The sequence below is a fragment of the Neolamprologus brichardi genome, chromosome 11, assembly GCF_056152115.1.
Source record: "Neolamprologus brichardi isolate AB-2024 chromosome 11, ASM5615211v1, whole genome shotgun sequence".
NCBI classification, from domain to species: Eukaryota; Metazoa; Chordata; class Actinopteri; order Cichliformes; family Cichlidae; genus Neolamprologus; species Neolamprologus brichardi.
In genome coordinates this window covers 21,391,480-21,412,857 of record NC_142114.1, presented here as the reverse complement: position 1 = coordinate 21,412,857, position 21,378 = coordinate 21,391,480, and the positions used below count along the sequence as shown (strand labels likewise).

Here is a 21,378-nt window from a genome sequence, read left to right as displayed (position 1 = left end):
TTCCCCTTTGCACATACATACATACATAAACACGTCTTTATGGAGGCAAGAGGCAAACGCGCTGGGCCAGGAGGGTGTCGGGGATAAGAATCACCTTGAATTCAAAGCAGAGGATTGTGGGTCCTTGGCGGGCGGATGGATGGACAGGAAACCAGGCACATAGGCTAAGGATCACACTGGCATGACACACAAAACTGCTAGACAGGTAGAAAGAGGCTTTAGGCAGGGGGAAGAGGTGTGTGCAGCAAGAATATTAGCAATTCAGAGGATTTGGAACAGTGAGGTGTGATGCTTTCAAAATTGTGTGTGATGTCAGGTGATCTGTGTCATTAGGTGATGGATGCTTGTGCAGGTTGTTTTTCTGTATAAGCACATTTGTGCTCTACTCTAAACGCGAGCTTTAAATGTGGAGTTTTATGAGGAGTCTTTTGAAATTGAATTGAAATTTTTGCTTGTATGTCAAAAAGTGAACTCAAAAAGCTCTGCTGGCACAGGAAATAGGATAACTCTTATGGGCACTTAAAAAGTTATTGAGAAATATAATTGGATTAGCTGTTGTTCACAACACTGAGATTTATATGAAGTGGACAAATCACTTGTGATGGTGGCTGCTTTGAAAAGGGGAGCAGGAGACTGGCTGATAAGAGCTGAAAGTACAAGTGAGGGCTCAAAGAGTGCTTGAGCAGAAGCAGAGACACATGGAGTAGGGGGGACCGGTACCCCGTTCCTGTACAAGCTGCGTTGTTTGGGGATTGAAGTTGGGAACTCTCTCCACTACTAATTGCGCGCCGGTGCTTTCATGAATATTCATTCTGGCGTGTTCAGACCCCGCCTAATTAGCCGGGAGATAGAGGAAGAAATTCGCACCTTTTACCACAAGAGAAGCGTTTTTCCCCCGTCGCATTCTCAGGGGGATGCTGGCAGAATAGCCCAAGTTCATTAGCCAAAAAAGAAAGCGAAAAAAGTTACCTGAAAAGCACGGGACGATTTTGGTCTTCAAAATGGATGGGCAAACAGGATTTTTTATAATTACAATTGCATATTTAGTGCCTATTACGCATGTCTGTCAAAAAAAAAAGAAAAAGGAAACGAATTACAATTATCTGATTGAGTGAGTTGGTGGATATTATTCTACTCGCGGTAGTTGAGGGGTACATCACATGAATTTTAAAATCTAAATATAGCTTGTGGCAGTTCGAAATGTTCCCCCTGGAATTGAGGAAGACTTGTATTAAACATCTAATAAGAAGCCGCTGCCGTTTTAGGAACGCGAGTGTCTTATTTCGGATATATTTGTGGAAAACAAAACCCGATTTAACTTTATTTCCGACTTAAATGTCGACACTACTAAAACCTCGAAATGCAAAAAAAAATCAGATGTAAAGCTTTGCTGCTAAAATCAGTTACATTATGAAATGATATATATTCACTTTGTTTCATTTGTTCTCTGATAAAACATTTAAACTTTGTCTCCAGCAACATTTTATTCGAGATACAGAAACGGCTGTGAGATCATTTTATAATCATCCTATTTGTCGTGTTTAATTTTAATGCATCCCTCCCATCCTAACTGTACTCACAACAAGGCAGCGCGTAAATGAAAGGTGGGGTTTGGTTAATTGAAGGGTCGATGAGGTTTTGTTGGCTGAGTTGCGCCCTGGCAAAAAACTGCTGCATTTAAGGAGATTGGGATTGAGGGGGGGAGATTAACACGTGACTGCCCCAAAAAGAAAAAGGCCTCTACTCCTAAACAGCATCCTTAATTAGAGAAGCACGGATATTCTAAAATTGTGAGCGGTCCGGGAAAACGTTGTTTGGTTAGTTTTCTGTTGTTCAGATTTCGTTACACTGTCTATCCAAATCTGTCAGTGCATCGCAGGAAAGGAACTCGCAAGAAAGTACAGAATAAATCAGAGAATTGTCTTCTCAGGGTGACACAAAGGGGACTTATTTCGGGTAAAAGAGGTCACCCAACTTCCTCATCTCTGCGGTTCCACTGTAAGTGTGCCTCGTAATTTCTTTCTTTTTTCCCCACTTTGTTTTCTGAATCCATCATATCGCCTTCATTTCCAGCCGCTTTTCCTGTACGGCCTGTCATTCACCACTAAGTTCTGTGTGATCCCTTTCATCGAGCGCACCATGGAAACCTCGCGCGTCCTGGCAAAAATGCACCTCAGCGCACACAAGGCCATATTCTTTACAAAAGGGCCAAAGCATCTGGACCTTTCTTTTCCAGCAGCTACTCGCTGGCATGGCAAAGCACAAGACTGGGTCTGTGAGGCAGAAACCACTGCTTTTTATAGACTGGGGACAAGAATGACTGAATGGCTAACGCATCTTCATTAACTGAGAGCTGCATGGAGCTCTGGTCTCTTATAGCAGTGACGCGCAAACCCGGGGTCTCTCAAGACACAGAGGAAAGACAGTGATTTTTATTAAAGGAGTCGCGTTAGAGGGGCTTTGTCATCCTCGTCATAGTTGTTACTTTTTATTTTTTTCTCAGATTTCTGCCTTGTATTCCATAAAATATTAATTAAACTACGTAAAGGTTAGTTGATAAATGTGGTAATAAATAGTGTAATTATGCATCAATGTATTTTATGATGTATAAAGACAAATTACTCATGCAAACTATTCATTTTTTTAAGAATTAAAGGGAAACATCAAGTGTAACTTATCAATCACGAGTTGTGTTTCTTAAATTCTTACATTGCATCAGAAACGTAATCTTATACCCAAATATCAGACTCTGTTACTAATAAATTGCTCCGAGATGACACGAAGATAACTCGCGAGGACTGTCTCCCACTCATTCCAAATAAATATATAACGGATGGGTGGACAAAAACCACGCCTTTCAAGAGATGATGACGAGCACCTGTGACCCCGACAACATTTTCCGCACACACGTACACACTCACGCCACACACACTCGCTACATTGTTAACGCTGGAGACAAGAGTACAGCAAGGACGCAGTGATAGCAGAAAGGAGACAACTTACCTTTTAGTCTTGTACTCCCGGATTAAAATGAACACTCGAGTTGAGTCGTACTGTAAATAGAAAGAGAATAGTCGCATGGGGAAGATGACAACAAACAAACACGCGGCAGAGATAAAAAGGCAAAACATTGCTTTCAGGTAAATGATTAAAATGGGACTGTTGCGCCTGAAAAACCTTCCAAAAAGCTCCTGTTTTAGAAGGAGCGGAACATGTGCCTGATTGCAGAGTTTTAGGCGAATGGAACGGGAGAGATGTAAGATTTGTTTAAAGCCCCGCATTTCCATTTAAGAACGTGATTGTGTTTGCAAAGATCCCTTTCAATCTTCGCATCCCCCCCTCTCTCTCTACCCCTCAGCGTCTCTGAGGCTGCTTTGCAATTCATAGAATTGGTAATTTGCTATTGGGACAAAACGTGAAGGGAAAAATAATCAGATCAACCGGGAGAGGTAGCGAGGAAGGAGCCAGGAGAAAGAAACACAAGGTTTCTCTCTCCAAGTTGCTGCTTAGTAAAATGCTTCGAGAGGTAAATGATATCAGAATATAGACTTTAAAAAAATTAAAAATTAAAAAAAAAAAAATCTGGAATCTGTTAAATCTAAATTTCCAGGGCTGGGGAATATCCAGATTAACTGCAAGAGCTTGGCAGCGAAGAGTCCGTGTCATATTAAAAAAATAAAGATTGTTTTATGATTATAAATGGTAATTATCAGATGTGGCAGTCTGGCTTTGAGGATATCAAAACAAGAGGCGTAATGATGGGACTAAATTGCATCGCTATAATATGTCACCTCTGTCACCTGTACTCAACGTATGTGCAGGGAGGAGGGCTAAGGAGCGAGAGAGCACGTTTTGGCCTTTCTGATCTAAGTGGGTGGTGATGATGAGATCACACAACATTGAAAATTACCGAGACAATACAAATAAATGACACACGCGGAGGCTTTGAAACAGAGCAAATGCTTTCGAATTTGTCACACATTTACGACAGCATCCACAGACACGTCGCATATTATTTACACGCCTCTCGTTGTGTGGGTGGCTGCAGAACTGGAGCAGCGCGCCTTATAATCTGTTTAAAACGAGGAGCGCTATAATCATCAGTGACCTATTATAAAGGTGCACGGGTGTGTGTCTGTAAGTGCATCTGTGTGTGTTAGAGGGAGGTGGGGGGTGGGGGGTATCCTTCAAAAAGATCTCCGTACTCCCCCACGTGGTTATTTGCAAAACAACCGATCTAAACCAGGGGAAACCTAATCAAACCCCGCTGCTGTAGCCATGCTCACCTTCCTTGGAGAAAACTGGATGAAATGAGAGAGAGAGAGAAAAAAAAGTTAAAAAAAATAATTAATTAAAAGACGCGCCTTGTGTGCAGGTTCGCCAAAACGAGCTGTAGAAACTACTGTTAAAAACTCAGATACATTTATTAAATAGAACATATGTTTTTCTATAACATATGTAAGATCGGAGCTCTGTGCGAAAAATGCGCTGCACCGTGCTCTGAACCCCTGCGCCTATTGAGTGTGTCCCTAGTGGGCTTGAATCGGAGAGGAGCCAATACAAGCGGAGAGGAGGCGTGTCTTCGCTCTTCCACAAGACCTCCCAGAGCAGGTTGTTGCGTTTTGGCTCTAAAGCCTGGAGACCTCCGAAGTGCTCGTCAGTTTTCGAAGTAGGAGCCATGGCGACAACAGCTCAGTATATTCCGAGGAATAACTCCTTACCGTCTAACCCGCTCATGCATCCGGATTCGGACAGGATGCACCAGGGGACGACCTACAGAGAGGTACAGAAAATGATGCACCACGAGTACTTGCAAGGGCTTGCGGCGACCAACACGGGACACCCGATGAGCCTGACGCACCATCAGTGGCTGCCAACCTCCAACACAGACTGGTCCAGCGGCACCCACATCGGACAGGAGCACAAAGCCAGCGTGCAGGCGAGCAGGGAGGACCTGAGCAACGGGTTCCACCACAGGTCTCACCTGGTGCACCAGCAGGCGCAGAGTGGCCACCATGGTTCGTGGGCGCCTGCCACAACGCACCACTTATCCCCGCTGTCCCCAGCATCTAACGGCCACCAGTCACTTGTCTACTCACAGCCTGGATACACAAACCTCAACGCAATGTTGAGTCCCCAGCCCGGCACGCTGCACCATGGCATGCGGGACCCACTCCACGATGATTCGGCCAGCCACGACAACCAGATGGAGTCGCCCCAGCAGGCTTTCAGCCACCACCAGGATCACTCGGACGAGGACGCGCCCAGCTCCGACGACCTGGAGCAGTTTGCCAAGCAGTTCAAGCAGCGGCGGATCAAACTTGGCTTTACGCAGGCGGACGTGGGGTTGGCCTTGGGCACCCTGTATGGAAACGTCTTTTCTCAGACCACTATCTGCAGGTTCGAGGCGCTGCAGCTCAGCTTCAAGAACATGTGCAAACTTAAGCCGCTCCTTAACAAGTGGCTGGAGGAGACAGACTCAAACACGGGCAGTCCCACCAATTTGGACAAGATTGCTGCGCAGGGCAGGAAACGAAAGAAGAGGACCTCCATCGAAGTGGCTGTGAAAGGGGCGCTGGAAAATCATTTCTTAAAATGCCCAAAGCCATCTGCTCATGAAATCAGCACTTTAGCCGGTACTCTGCAGTTGGATAAAGAGGTTGTCCGTGTTTGGTTTTGCAACAGAAGACAAAAAGAGAAAAGAATGACACCAGTGGGGGTCCCTCACCCGAATATGGAGGACGTATATTCCCAAGCAGAGACCCCTCCTCTACACCGCACACTACAGAGTCCTGTGCAGTGACTGTTTTCATGAACAATCCGAGATTTCCGCGGGGGGATAGAAAAGGGAAAGGGGCTATGGAGTTTACAGTATTTAAGTTTGGCTTTTGTTTTCCTGAGAGAAAAGAGACGTGGAAAAGTTGAACAGATCAGTTTTGCCTTTAGTATTCGCGATTCGCGTGCTCATCAAATAGATGGCAAGAGGAAAAAAAACGTTAAGAAAAAAAGAATCATAAAAAAGAAAAAAAAATATTCGCTATTACTGATTCCGTGCGCATTTAAAGTGAAACAAAGATCTTTATTTACCAAAATTTTACAGAGGAGACATGCATATAAAGTAAATTTGATATCCAATGGCTGCCCCAAATAGGGGGTAATTAAATGTGGCAACTGAGTCCATCTCCTCCTGGTGTACCATGAACTGTAGGCGCTGACCCGAATGAGGTTGTTGCCTGAAAATGATCAACACTGGAGATGAAAAGCCTACACTGAATGAACATTTAGCTTTTTTCAGGCTTAAACTGGTTATCTGAATATTAGTGTATACTTTCTTTGTTATATTAAGTGTGATGTTTTGGTTCGGGAAATTCTTTAACTTCAGTGTCTCTCTTCCTGCAAAGTGTCTATGATTTTGTTCATTATTTGCTATGGGTACTGTATCTCATCAGAGCAACCGCTAATTTCTTTATTTTTTCTGTTTACTCAGTGGGAGATGATGGTTGGAGGAGTGATGGAAATTGTGGCACCCGAAAACACAACACTTACAAATAACGCCAGACACGTTTTAGAAATTGTGCAGGTGCAACAGGACATCCAAGTTCTGACTGCATGCCTTAAAAAAAATCGAGCTTTTTGCAGCTGACCATGCCGAAATTTGCAAAAAGCACCAAATTAGAAGCAAGCGTTTCTTTTCTTTTCTTTTCTTTTCTTTTCTTTTCTTTTCTTTTCTTTTCTTTTCTTTTCTTTTCTTTGCTTTTCTTTGCTTTTCGGGGGTTTTGATTGTTCTGAAATTATTGTTTTCTTTGCATGGAGCACTTATTCTTTCGTTAATATTAGTAATGCTATTTTATGTTTTTAATAAAAGTGTGAGTGTAGCTGATCTCATTAGGCTTAAACACAAAAGCCTAAAAATCCCATGTTTACAGGTTCCTGGTTATCACCACAGAGCGCTGTCAGCCCACACTGCTTACTGCCTGTTATCCTGTTGTATCCCAAACATTTTGAGAGATTGGTCAAATATGAAAAGTTATAATAACTCAGGTAACTTCAGTGCCCCATGTCGGAATATGACGCCTGTACATGATTTGTTTTCCTCTGAGTGTGTATTTTATTTTTATGTTATTTTTTAATATAATTCCGTTTTTTTTTTTGTTTCACATTGTCATTGTATTATAGTTAAACGCTGGAATCGGAGAAAAGAAAATTACAATTCATTCATTGAGGGTAAGCGATGAAGGGATTTACTTTAGATATATTTATTTTTTCCCGATCTATAAGGAAATCTGAAAATCTCATGTGTCGTGTGTCATATCTCAGTGTTGGACCAGTCCAAAAGCCTACAGCAGTGCTATTCAATACAGATGAGGGAAACTTTTTTTCCAGGAAAAAAAAAATAATGATAATAATAAAGATTTTAGAGAAAATGTTGCCAGGATTATTTCCGATATGTAAATATGTCTAATATGTAAACTTGTATTTGTTCCGAGATATTGTTTTGTTTTTTGTTTTTTCGTTTTTGTTTCTTTCCGGGCAGTTTTGTACACTTACTAATTCCAAGAAGATATTTTAATATGATTTCATTTATGAATCTGACCATTTATATATATATATATTTATTTCTTAAAAGTGTTTGGAGCTTTTTTGTTCAGCTCTGTTAATGGTTACGTTGCAGTGGACTTCAGTATGTTTTTTTTCCTTTTTGTTTACTACATTGGTTGTATGTTGATTGCTAAATGTAGACTGCAAAGTCACATTTATATTTATGTTATAGTAATATTTTATTACTTACATAAAACATATATACAAGAAATGGTCTTCTGTCTTCATTAAAATCCAAACTACTCGTCTTTTGTTGACGTCTGCTACAGAATCACCAGGCAAGAAAAAAATAAACCTGATCATCAAGTTGAATGCTTTTCACTGTGCTGAGCATCGGGAAGAAGTGAGCACCCCATGTGTTCATTTTAAATAGCAGTGATTCGTTATGTAACAGGGGATCGTTTAAAATCAGAAGCTGTGTACATGTGCTGTTAAGGGGAATAGACAACAGTATTTTACCTCAGGCATTCCCTGCTAAGTTCACAGTCTGTGACGTTGTTCACATCTTTGTGTAAACGCAGTATTAAATTGTGCAATATAAATACGGAATTACTGTCTTTTCATTGAGTGATTATTACTATTATTATCATCATCATCATCATCATTATTATTTAACAGAGGCGTTTGTAGCTAAAATATGCTTTCTGGAATTATAATTTGAGCTGTATTCTTTATAAAAAGCATCGATCATCACTTGACGTTTTTTAGGCATTTAAAAGGCGAATTGTGATGAATCTTTGATCTCAGACAGAAGTGCCTGCAGGCAAACATCAGCCTCTTTTCCAAAGATAGAGAGAGGAAAAGGCACACAGGCCCATAGGATCGACATAAACGACGGGCCCTAAACTTTTATAAGGATAAAGACAAGCCTAATAAACAGGCAGCATATTTATGTGTTTCTAGCATTAAAAAAATCGACATCACTAAATAGTAAATTAAATACAGTCTCACCTCATGGAGCCTTCTGTCAATTACAACGGAACAAAGCGGCAGAAAGCATTATTTTTTACATTTGCATGTGTAGATAAAACCAACGTATATGTAGTGAAATTTGTGCAGCCGCGGATATTTTAAGAAAATTTACTGTTCATTGATACATTACGAAAACCGAGAAAATTAAAAAGATTTACTGCTGATTTCTCTTATTGAAGTAGCTACTACTAAATGGGATTATGGCTAAAATCTAAAGTTTGCGTTTCTTGATGAATTTATACTTTTATTAGAGGATAGTAAATTCATATTATTAATAGTTGCACATGTATATTTCTTCATGGTTTTTGTGGTGATCGTACAGGAACTCGCAATGCAAAGTTTTGTGTCCCGTTCAGTTTCCACTTTTTAATTTTTTTTAAACTTTCTTAATAAATAATGCCTTCGTCTGTTAGTATATATATATGTGCACCAACGTTAAAATTTCTCTTCGTGAATTATTTCCTTCAATTTAGGATGTTCCGATTAATTTTAAACATGATTTTGTGAGCATCATTTGTTCATCCATGGCATGCCTTTGGAAAACTGCGATAAAATAACAAGAGAAACAACCCCAAAAAACAAAACAAAAATTCAGATTGTATTGGGGTTTTTTAGTCGGTCTTTGGTGCTTCTGTGATGGAAGTGTAAAAGTTTATTTTTTTTTTCATAGGTTGAGGTGGTCAAATTGTGGCAGAAGAGGCCACATTAGGAAGCAAAGCAATTGCCAGATAACAGCGAGTCGCAGGCGCCCCCTGCTGGCTAAACTCGGGTACTTCAACATCAAATGAGCCTTAAAACGAGGAACGTAATATTCCAATAATCATCAGGAACGAGATTATTTCTCTTCATTGTATGTGGCTGTGTCAGAACCTTTAGCTGGCCAATCTTCAAACAGCTTTAGAAAAGTTAAACACAACACTGCGCTCTATTTCCTTTAGTCCGCTATCAAGCTAATATATAAATTCATTTGGGCTAAGGTTTATGACTCTGATAGACATTAAAAGGGTTTTTGCTGCATGTAGCATTTTCTTTTGGCACCCCCTAGAGATATTTCACCCAGATACAATGAAAAAGCTTTAGTGTTTTAATGATAATGGCAATAATAGTAAAATAAATCACTACTATAATTTTTTTTATTTACCCAAGTATAATACAGATTTTTGTTTATGAAATGTTAGTTACATAAAAAATACATAGATTCCAGCTAAATAAGGTTACAAAGACTCATTTCCTCTGCTATACCTGGATCAATCATGCTTACTGTCATGTTACCCGCCCCCCAAAGGCCCATACTGAGCTGAGGAACACCCTGATAAACTGTTGAGAATGACTTTTTATGCACAGCCTTGCATCCAGTTCATCTCTTCATAGTAAACAGCTTCTCAATGAGCCACTTGTTCTCATTATTAAATGTTTTATAGGTGAGTCAAACAGAGATCAAACAACAGGCCTGCCTGTGTTAGATCAGGCTCACAAACCACCTAAAGTGACCAGCAGAAATTGTGGCAAATGTACAGAGGCCTGCAGAGGGGACATAGAAGGCTAAACAGAAGACATCCACAGTTGACTAGACATGAGAGACTGTGGTGACTCACACCAACTGTTATTTTTTGATGATATGCAATTTTTATTCTGCACCGTATGGAGGGACACAACCTCCATTATGCCATTAAATCAATAATACATGAGGAGAACTCATCACAAAACAGCAAAACCCAGGTATTTGACCTAAGTATCACTGCAGTTCATTTTTTCCTCCCTTCCATCTCATTCACTCTCAGCAGTCTGCTTTCCTACTGAGCGGGCCCTCGGCAGCACTTGCAGTGGAGCTCCAGCCTCAGCACTGCCCGGGCGCCGATGAACACCAATGCCTCCTTCATCAGGGAAGTATCGTCACACACAGGAGATGTGGATTAGTGATGATTAGCAGGGATTATGGCTGGTTAATGGTGGGAAAATACATTAGGAACCATCGGCTCTTGGAGGGGGAGGGGATTTCACTCACACTAGCGGATTTGCATTGATCCACAGCAAATGAATGAGGATTAGTAGCATCAAGCTATCTGCCAACAGATAAATAACATTAAGCGTATTATACGCCAACGCCTGCTATTAATGACATTACAAACACCACTACAATGCTGGCAATTATGGAAATAATAGGAGCAGCTGAATAAGTTAGGCTGGGATTCTTGGGATTCCAGCTCATTCTCATGGAGAGGTTTGGGGTGATGCTGGAAAGTCAAGCTACTTAGTGGCAAAGACGCATGTAGCTTTTGGGTACCACCTTCTACTGGGACATACTTTAAGGGGTTTATATATTGTTAATGTTCTGATTTTTACTAAATAATTTAACACTGCTTTGTAGGCTGGTAACAAGCCTTTCATAATCCCGTGTTTTACGTTTCCAGGCTATGAAATTTCATTTTGGTTGTCATACAACCTTGTGCAGCAAAACATGTCTTTTTAACTGTTACCTTAATTTATCCAAAAGAACCCTTTCAGAGATGAGCAGCATTTGTAGAAGAGATGAAGAAGACCTGGACCAGAAGGGATTCTGTAAGATCAAATAGTTAAACCTTTGGTAAATATTTACTCATAGTTTAGCGACTCTAACTTGCCAACTCAAAGGCAATATTTGCTTATTACTCATAAAAAACATCAATATATCCATTAAAAAAAAAGTGAACTAAGACAAAGAAGCAAGATTTAATACACAGTGGTGTGCTAATGATTTTCTTTAATATTAGACGTTCTAAAAAAATGTGAAAAGAAATGTGGTGAATAATTTAAACAGTGTTGATAAGTCGCAGTGGCTACCAAAGTATACTTTGTCCTTTGGTATGCCCATGTGTATCCATTTTCATTTTATTGCAGTTAATGGTGAAGTTCTGCTGGATCAATACTGACATCTTTATGCAATCAAAGTGCACGAGGATGGCATCGACAATATTTGTAACAAATTACATCTATCATATTGCTCTGTAGGTAGGAGTGCAGAGAAGGCGAAAGATCCTGTAGCTTCCTTATTCTCCATTTCTACCTCTTCCTCTGGCCGAGTTTTCCTCTCCTCTTCTCGCCGTTTATGTAATAAATACTCCTCTCCCACAGCGAGCGGTAGAGAAAGTGGGGTTGGAAACTGGAAAAAGAACAGAATAATGCATTTTTTCATCAAAAATTCCTTCTCTTCCCCTACCTCAAGGTTTCCTCCTCTGAGCCACTTGAAAGATGGGCAACAATGTGGCCACACAGTGAACACCTAGTTACCATATGAAACACTCCAGCAGTGAAGTGAAGGAGACGGAGAAGGGAGAGGAGAAGTCTTGTGTTATTTATGATACTGGACCTTGTAGCTATATGGGTTACCTCTTCATGTCTACTCCGAAGTATGGCCCCCATATGCGAAGGGGTATAAGTGCAGGTTTATAAAGTTACTCCCCCTCCTCACTGTATCTCTTTGCTCCTCACTGAGAGGTTTTGAAGAAGAGAAGTAGCCCGTCTCCCTCTGTCATGGCTTTGAGCGACATTTTATATCGCCTCAGGTGTCTGTCAGTGTGACTAACAGTTCTGAGAATGGAGAACTAATATCTCAGGAACTTGCCTTCAGGCAGCTGCACATAGATTTTACTGTTGGTGGCATACAATGAGACGAAAGTCATACTTTAGAAGCATTCAGTAGCAGTAATTACTAGTGATTCAGTGAGCTAGTAGGCATTAAACATTGCCTGTGACAACTTTAGCAGGTGATGAGAAAAGAGTGGGAAAGGCAAGATAAATACAATCATCTGTACTGCAAAAGCTGCCTTCATTTTGTGGGCTGTCAGGCAAAAAGGTTGAAAAGAACCAAAGGAAATGTATTAGGGATTGTTCTCTAACTAAGCAAAAGCAGTAATAATGATGGTTTTATTTTATTTTCAGAACCCCGTGGCACCTCTAAAAGTGCTGCTAAAGAGGCTTTTTAGACTACTGCACAAGGTTGCAAAATTAATTATTTTTGCATAAAAGGACATAGTAGTCATATGTTAAAGGTTGCCCCCTCTTTTCGCCTTTATGCCAGTCCTTTGTCAGCTGTAGTGAAGGCGTTGCAGTATCTCTTGACTTCAATTACAAGGTTTACTGAAGAGAAGAGGAGAGAAAAAAGAAAAGACAAGGCCTTGCAGTAAAGAGACATACCAGAGTAGGAAGGTCATCTGAACCTCGAGCACACTGAGATGTTCAGGGCCTTTCTTCAGTCATGTGTATTCAAAAGAAAAAAAAATATGGCTAGTCAGTGTTCAAAAACATATAGGAACAGCTGAAAGATCATCTTTCTGCTCACCCTGAGCTGATCTATTGTTTGCTCTGCACTGTGTACAAGGCTTATAACCCAAACCTAAACAATATTCTTTGCCGTTGTCCTTTACATACGACTGATCGTTCCTGTTATGCATGATGGAACAGATATCACATTGTGAAGCCCTGCAAATTGGAGCCGGACAATAAATAGATCATCAAAGATGATCCTGCTGCCCCAGACAGTCGGCTTTGCCCTGCTACGCTGAGTTCAAAGGACGAAGATCGGTTGGCAAATGAGTGCGGTTGCTCAGCTCGCAGTCAATCGAAACAACAATAAAGATAAGGCTGATGGAAATAAATAAAAAAGGATGGAGGAATGAGGAGAGGAGAGGGGGAAAAATAAGGCAAATGGGGGTGGGTGGGGGTGTGTGTGGGTAGGCAAAGCACAAAGATGAAATGGAGAACTGCCACTGTGCTCAAGGACACCGCATGCCACCATGTAATTAGAAATGTACACAGATGATTTGGATGCAGCGATATGATTAGGCAAAGCAGTCTCCAGTCTTAGGCCTAATCAGCTCACTTCTGAGAGATACTCCACCACTACTTGTGTGTGTGTGTGTGTGTGTGTGTAGGTGATGTAGAAAGGGGGGTGAATATTACTACTCCTGTCACTACAAGCCTTGGGAGGGTACAATGAGGAAAAGTTTCTGAGAAGATTTGTGAATAAGCAAGCAGAGAGAATAAGGAGGTTTGGAGAAGACCTCATGATATTGTTTTTCTTAAAGATAAATATAGGGACAATAATAATAATCATATGCAAGAATATTATGAACCAGAATATGTTTCTGTCTTCTACTCTGAGTCACTTTCTAGGTTCAACTTTAAACCAGACATTTTCGAGCAATGCATTTTGATATCAGCTGAAAAAGTACATGAAAAGAAAAAAAACACCCAATACATGTGTGACCAGGAGCTGAAGCCCAGGATGTGCACAAAATAATCGAGGATGTACAAAGACCCCACTAATGAGCACAGGCCAATTAAAAGAGCTTCTGCTTCCACCTCCCTTTCTATCCCCTTCTGTCTGTCCTTCTGTCTCTGTGCCTTCAGTGGCTTGTTATTGATCACCTTTAACCTCGTCCCTCAGTGGTGTCAAAACTACCATTTAGGCTCATCCCTAGGGCTAAGCGTGTGTCGATAGCACCCTGCCTCATAAATCATTACTGGACGGAGGCCTTTGGAGGTTTTGCCTGCGCAAAACGCAGAGGGAAGGCTTGACTATCGTTGACACATTTCGGGACAGCTGACCCTTCGTGCCCCTAGGGGTCAAGGGTCATTGATGGCACCCAGACACCGCCGCCAACCCTGGTTTCTCCAGCCAACCCACCTCTAATCCCCAGCGGGCCTAGCAGTGGCACCCTTTTGATTTTTAAATAAGACAAAAGGTCAGTCGTCACCCTGCCCTGTCTTTACAGTGATCACCTTTGCTGTACGTGACAGTTCTTCTTTATTCATGATGGATCTCAGTGTCTGGATTGCTACAAACTGCATTAATGATTAGCAGAGTTTTAGGTTCACAGAATTAAGTATTTGAAGTTAGTGACAGTGGCATGAGTGAATGGTGCTACAGGGCACTATTGTTATTACTGTCTATCTTTTTGGCTATCTGTGTTAGCCTCACTCAAACTCCTCTTTACCTCCTCCTGGGCTGAAGGCGCTTCATCTCCTCAGTACACGCCTGCATATTTGGCAGATGCTGCATCTACCCACAACATTCCTCTTCTTTTTCTCTCCTTTCTGACCTCCACTGTGCTCCCTATGATTTTCTCCCCATGTAAAGAGGCAAATAAAGAATTCAATCTGATCCTCTCTCGCACCTAATCTGCCTCTCTCAGTCCACCTGTCTACCTGCTGCTCTCCAAGCAGTGGTCAGACAAGCACAGTTACCCTTTGCAGTGGCAGTCATGGGGCCTGGGGATCAGGTGGTGATGGGTAAAGGTGACAGGTCCTTTGTTGGGGATAAAGACTCAGGGCGCATGGGTAAGTATAGAGTAAAGGGTGGGGGAATCAATGGGTGCTTTTCATTATGCTAACTAATGCTCCTTTGCATTCTCTCTATTACTGTGACCCGGAAATCATTCCTCTGCCAAGATGTAGGATCTTTCAATCATTTAATTGCAACTCAAGGAGCAAGGAGGCTTCTGGAGGAACTTAGGAAATACGGGTCTATCCCTCACAGATGTCTTTTCAAGTGGGTGACTTATAATTGCTGCACCTCTACATGTCAGTAAGTAACTGATGTCACTTAAGACTGAAGCAGTGGAATCAATGATTTCTCACTCGGTAGCTTCGGCTCTTCCTTCTGTGCCTATCTTCCTGAAACACATCTTTACCAGGAGAAGCTACAACGTGAGAAGGGGACCTAACTAAAGAAATCAGGGTGATTTTAGGATGAAAAATACTTTAAATACCAATGGGTCTTATGCAGTTGTATGTCATTTTTTCCTCATTTTGTGATCAGTGGTGCATTGAAGCCATTTACTCAAATATACTTAAGTACAATAGCCAAGCATTTTTACTTAGGATAGCCATTATACATACATTTCTTTTGCATGTGGTATGTTGCTTTCATTTATATAAAGAATCTGAATATTTTTACTTTTGCTGGCATTACCAACACATCTTTACATACTCGCATTAGTTAAAATAGTCGTTTTGTGTTGCATGCTTGAATAGATAGATGAAAAGGATCCATTGATGTAGAAGCGGGATGTTGGTGAAGCAGAGCATACGGTATAGATTTGGCGCACATTGTTGATTGTTGTTGGTCCCCATGAGCCTCTCCACCACTGCACCCCACCTCTACCCTGCGGGACGGCCCTGCCAGGGGGTGCAGGCATGGGACAGGACACTCTGCCACCAAGGGGATTAATTGGTGTGGCACCTCTTTGGTGCACATGGTCAAAGCAATTAAATGGTGGCCCTAGGCCCTCAGTTTGCTATTACTAAACCAGTGACAAAGCTGCAAATTGGGTCTTTTCTCCTTGTGCCCGTAGTTCAGTGCATATGCGGATGAGATGAAACGAATTCTGCATGCGTCTGCAGAATTTGCTTTATGATGTGTGAATAAAGGCCAGAAGGATTGCAGGTGTGGCAACATCAAAGCTTCAACTGAGGTAATTTTGAAAATACATTATAATTTGTGCTCTGTGCATATATTAGTGAATATATATATTATATGTGTCTGGATGGACATTTGGATGTACGATGTGCTTAGTGTAAGCATGGTATGGTGTCTTTCACATCTCTCCCACTCCCTGCAGCCGTCAATTAGTGAGCCCGGGTGTTCGAAGGCCTTGTGCTCTTTCACATGAGCCTTTGTTGCTTCTGTCTCCCGTGCTCTGTCTCCCTTATGTTTGAAGATTGAGAAAAGACACAAGGCAGGTTACTGTAGCTTTTCTCTGGGGTGTTGGTTTCTAGCTGTCATCCCTCTGTTAGCCCGCATGGGTATGAAGACCACAAAATCCTCAGAGCCTTCAAACACAAGAAGTAAACACATGAACACACAAATGACCATTGCCAACTAGATATATTCAGTAACAGATGATAGGACATATTTTTTACAGTAGTTTTTTCTGGTCAGTTATCAGATTTTGTTTCTTATACAAATATATATAAAAATATAATATTTAATAAAAATTATTTGTATTGAAAAACTGACAGAAGCATTAAGAAATTCAAGAGATTTGGCTAATACTTGTTGTCCTTCAGCCTATAAAGAATCAAAGCACTTGAATATGCTTTGTTTAGATTGCAGACATGTGTCTAACAAACCCAGCCATGTTAACCCCCATCCACCTAGCAGCCCAGCCGTTCCGCCCCAATCTCCAGACACTGGGCTAGAGAAAAGCGTGAAGAAGGGGGCCAGACTGCAAACCATCCATCACATCTATCTGACCTCCCCTGCAGTGTTGAAAAGACCACGGTTATCACTCACCCCTGACACTGTCATCGATGTCTGTCCTTAAGAGTGCACACGTGTACACACACAAAGACACTGAAGCAGCACGCATATAGACAAGCTACAACATCTTGGCAGTCAGTCCAAAATGTCCCGTCACCTCCTGTCCTTCGCTCGATTGCACTCTCATGACCATTCATCAGCACCCATCATTCACAAAAATGCCAACATGCTCAACAGATGGCTCCAACCCAATGAGATCACGATGAACGACAGGTAACTCCCAAAAGAGACCGGCCACATTTGTCTGCACTGGAACCATTCTGCAAAGCTGGTGTCAGCTTGGACCTCGACTCGTGGAGGCCTTTGTGCTGATGTGAGTTGGAGCTAGGCATTACAATACAATAGCTTGTATTGTCCCACTGCCTCTCAGCTTTATTACATATGTATGTGTTGATTGCTCCAAAACAACAATGCTGGTGGATGGCATTAAGCACCAACAATAACAGTGATGCTTGGCGCTCCTACTCAGCGTTGGATGTTTATCTAACAAACCTCTGTGTTGACGCCCAGCACGCAATAGTGTGAAATACCAACACAAGTGCCAGTTTGGGAATATCATGAATGGGGAGTTTATAGGCTTTTTTCTTTTTCCAGAACCTATTTCAGCAATTTTAACTTTGTGAGCAAGGAACAATGACAGATGAAGGATTGTCATACTGGTGTTTCCTCTATTACAGGATACAGAAAAAAAGAATAGCAAACAGCTGGCTGTATACAAAATTTAGATTAAGTCTGAGTTCTGGGCTTAGTGTAAGAAATTAATAAGAGCCACACTGCGTAGATTTGAGAAATTGATAAAGAGACCATGGCAAAATGGACACATGAGAGAGATCCATAGGCTCAAAGGTCATCTAGCCCACCCACGTCACTGTGGTGTAACAAGCCTGCAGGGAATGCTGGATCGTGCTGGTCGAAAACCTTGGGTTTGTCACCCGACCCAACCCTTCAAGCATCACAACACGCCCGATCAGGCCAAGCTATGTGCCACCCCTGCTGGTACCCCGTTGTATCAGAGACCTCCCCACCCTTGGGTCCCATTCACACTCAACCACACATGGGCGTTTGCAGACAACAGCCATCTCTGATGCCCTTCTGATTCGCTCTGCTGGCATTTAGCTGGTGAAGTTCAGTGTGTGCGTATGTGTGTGTGTTTGCTTCAGTGAGGCAGCAGGGAAAAGGGACTGAGGTGACAAGAGTTGTGGTGCAGATGTCTGCACAGCTAGCGGAGCCTCATGAATGGCAACTGTTGTGATGGTGACGGAGAAACGCGTTGGAGGCCTGGCCTACGCACTCCAGTCATCTGAATGGCCGGAATTCAACATGGTCGAAAGACAAGCTCATGCGTGCAGACTGGAAACAATGTGCCCTCTTTATCACTTTTTTTCCCCATGTTTCTCTGTTACTGTCACTCAATTTTTAATCATTCCTTTTATGTAGCTGCAAGTTTCATTGTGCCAGTACTGTCAGTGGCACATATAAAATATATACTATACACTGATAGATAATATGACCGATGCATTCCTAATAATACTTTAAACATAACTAGTAATTCTTCGGGAAAAAATCAATTGAAACAAAGGAACAAAGATGAAAAGGAAGTCGGCATAATTGATTTGAAGTGGAAATGTTGTGATTGATCTATTGAGTAGCTGTCTGGTGCTTAAGCCCTTTTTAACAGCAGTCATATGTCTTTACTCAGGGGACCATGAACCCTGGCCTCACATGAACAAATATATGCCATGGGTTATGTTTTTCTTTTTTCTTCTTCTTTTTTTTTTACCATGCTTTTATCAAGACTATGAGACAAAAGAAATTCATGATCTAATAAGGCAATGCTTGCAGCTGATGAGCATTTGACACAACATAAAAGGTGTGCACAACTACGCGTGTGCTGAAAACACGTATTTCGGAAAAGTCTCCTGCAGTATCTGTTTACTGCACAAAGATGTCCACGGCCCTCATTTACTGTTATTATAAATGAGATTGGTATGTATTACCTCACCTCACACTGACTGCAGACAAAAAAAACCATCCTCATAAACAACTAGCCACAGCAAGCGAGGAACACAACCTCAAATATGATTAGATAACATTTACTGATAGATGGATGGTAAGCTATCTAGGTCTAAGACTGCAGTTTAGGCACAGCTTCACTGAGAAACAGCAGTGGCGCCTTAGCCGGACAGACGCCCTGGTACTAATGAGAGAAGGTGACAAACTGGGAGGCTGGGGTACAGAAAACACAAGAAAGAGGCACGTAGGGAAATAAGGCATTTAAACATGACTGTTCCTGAAATTTAGATGAGTTATCTACAATGTATGTGTAAAGGCATACATGCATAGTAGTGGAAACCTCGTGTTTATGTCTAAAAATGCAAACCACATTAGAGAAACAGCACATGCATGAGGGAAAAAATAAAACACTAGATAATACTTAAAACATGCAAATCACCTGCCTTTGCCAGCATTTACAGGAGACTAGAATTTGAACATTTTCAGTCCTGTCTTGCCCTTGTTTTCCCATCAACTTCTCCCTTATGCTTTTTTTTTTTAAATTGACAGTCAGACTACAGTAAAATCTTTTATCCTGACTTACAACAGATAAATCCCTTACCCACCCACCTCACACAGTGAAGGGATAGACTGTAAAAGTCTAACAAGACCGACTAAGAAAAGGATTCTTGTTTGAAGCAGGAAGGGGTTATTGTTCACTAGATGGCTGGGCGTGGGCATCACGGCAGAGATTGGCTACAGAGAAACATTATCTCTCCGGGCCAGTTTACAAAACCCAATGAGGCCAGGACTGGCATAGTTTGGCTATCTAGGTACTTTATGTTCTAAGAGGCTCTTGTCCCCTATATGAACAAAGTTAGGGCTTGTTGTTGAAACCCAGAGGGGTGAGTCCCTGCTTTCCTCCCACCTCCTCTCCTCCCTGCTTCCCCTCCTCTCCTCCTCCCTGGCCCACGGACCAACTGCAAGGCTGCTGGAGTTCAAGTCTGGCCACGTGTTGGCCATTACACTCCCACAATGACCTTGTTGAGCTCAACATTTAGAGTCCCATAAAAACATTATTGTCCAGTTCCTGGGATCATTTGTCCACTACCACAAAGGCTCAGAGAAAACCAAAATGTTAACCACCCCCAGGGTTTTGCGGAGACACATTTTTCAGATTCTGCCCCTTCTCCTCTCTACCCATCCGCCTTCCTGGTACCACATTGCACCCACATTGACGCACTTCCCAGCAGTGCCCACGGGGTACTCCTACACCAGCACATTCAGATATAACGCGAGATGCATGGTCAAAATGCTGCCCCATAAAATAGCCATTTTGTGTGTTGTACTACAAAAGAAGAAAGCCAACAATAATGTCCATTCTCCTCTGCATACATCACCATTTCTACTTCCCCCCTCTCATTTAATTGACTCCTGCCCTGACATTGTCCCTGTTTGTCATCTATCAATCTATGCGCCCATCTTGCCTTCCGTTTTCAGATGCATAACTATGGACCCATAACAGCTAAAAGTCCCTAATGGTCATTCAGTCTCTAAATATGTCCACTTCATAACGGCTCAGTGCATGTACCTGCTGAGTGAATAGGCAAGGTCGTGCCAGTCTATTAGCCATATTAAAAACCAACCCATTATGGTAATTGGCGAGGTCTAATGCATGTACAGGTTGCTTAGCGCCCATGTATTAGCTCTGATAGATGAGTCAGTGATTAGCATTGAAAGCTACATTGTATTACAAGACTGCTTTTTGCCCCAGTGCTTGGCGTCCTCTGATCCTGTCTCTCAGTGTGGTGACCTCTACTGTGGACAGATACACATGCCCCTGACCAAATGTTTCATGCTGGGAAGCAGAATGTCTGCTATGGATGAGTTACTTACTGTGACAATCACAAAGACCTTTCTTTGTAAAAAAAAAAAAATAATTACTTAATTTCCATTTGGTCGAGAAGATGAGAAAGGTTTGAAGGCATCCTTATTGTTATTTTATCTACCTTACTTTAATTTGCCTAAAATCCACATGTAAATACAGAAACATAACAGTCTGGACCTAATGCACATGATTTTTTTTTTATGCCAACAATTCTTAAAAGACAAATATCTTACCTCTGCCATTGTTAAGTATATTGCACAGACCAAAAACATTCAGGTTTTCTTAATTCCCTTTTTATTGGACAATCTCACAAGTCAAAAAGCAGTCAAAGACTTGAATTGAGAATGTGGGAAGGAAAAAAAACAGCTTTTGACAGCAGCGTTAATGCTTCACTACAAGTTTTTAATTTAGAAAGCCATAAGGGAAATGCTTTGCCTTGAGTATCCAAATCACATTTCATTAAATTTTACCATCTGTCCTAAACCACCGGCACCCACCCCAATCCTTGTCTTATTCCCAATCCAAAGCTGGCATCCCCTGCTCTGTGAGCGGCCCTGACTGGGTCTCTCAGGGAAGGGAGTAGATTCTCCTTTCATCCTCTCTTAGAGGACAAACATCAGTCCCA

General features: G+C 41.7%; 1 protein-coding gene across 1 annotated transcript; it reads left to right on the top strand.

The window, feature by feature from the left end:
• The first annotated feature begins 4,641 nt into the window (after window positions 1–4,641).
• On the top strand, window positions 4,642–8,128 carry pou3f1 (POU class 3 homeobox 1). Its single transcript, XM_006791699.3, has one exon. The coding sequence runs from the start codon at window positions 4,679–4,681 to the stop codon at window positions 5,801–5,803; it is 1,125 nt and encodes a 374-aa protein (XP_006791762.1). The 5' UTR covers window positions 4,642–4,678; the 3' UTR covers window positions 5,804–8,128.
• The last annotated feature ends 13,250 nt before the right edge of the window (window positions 8,129–21,378 follow it).

Coding starts and splice junctions, on each gene's coding strand:
- pou3f1 (XM_006791699.3), top strand. CDS start 4,679: ATGGCGACAACAGCTCAGTATATTCCGAGGAATAACTCCTTACCGTCT.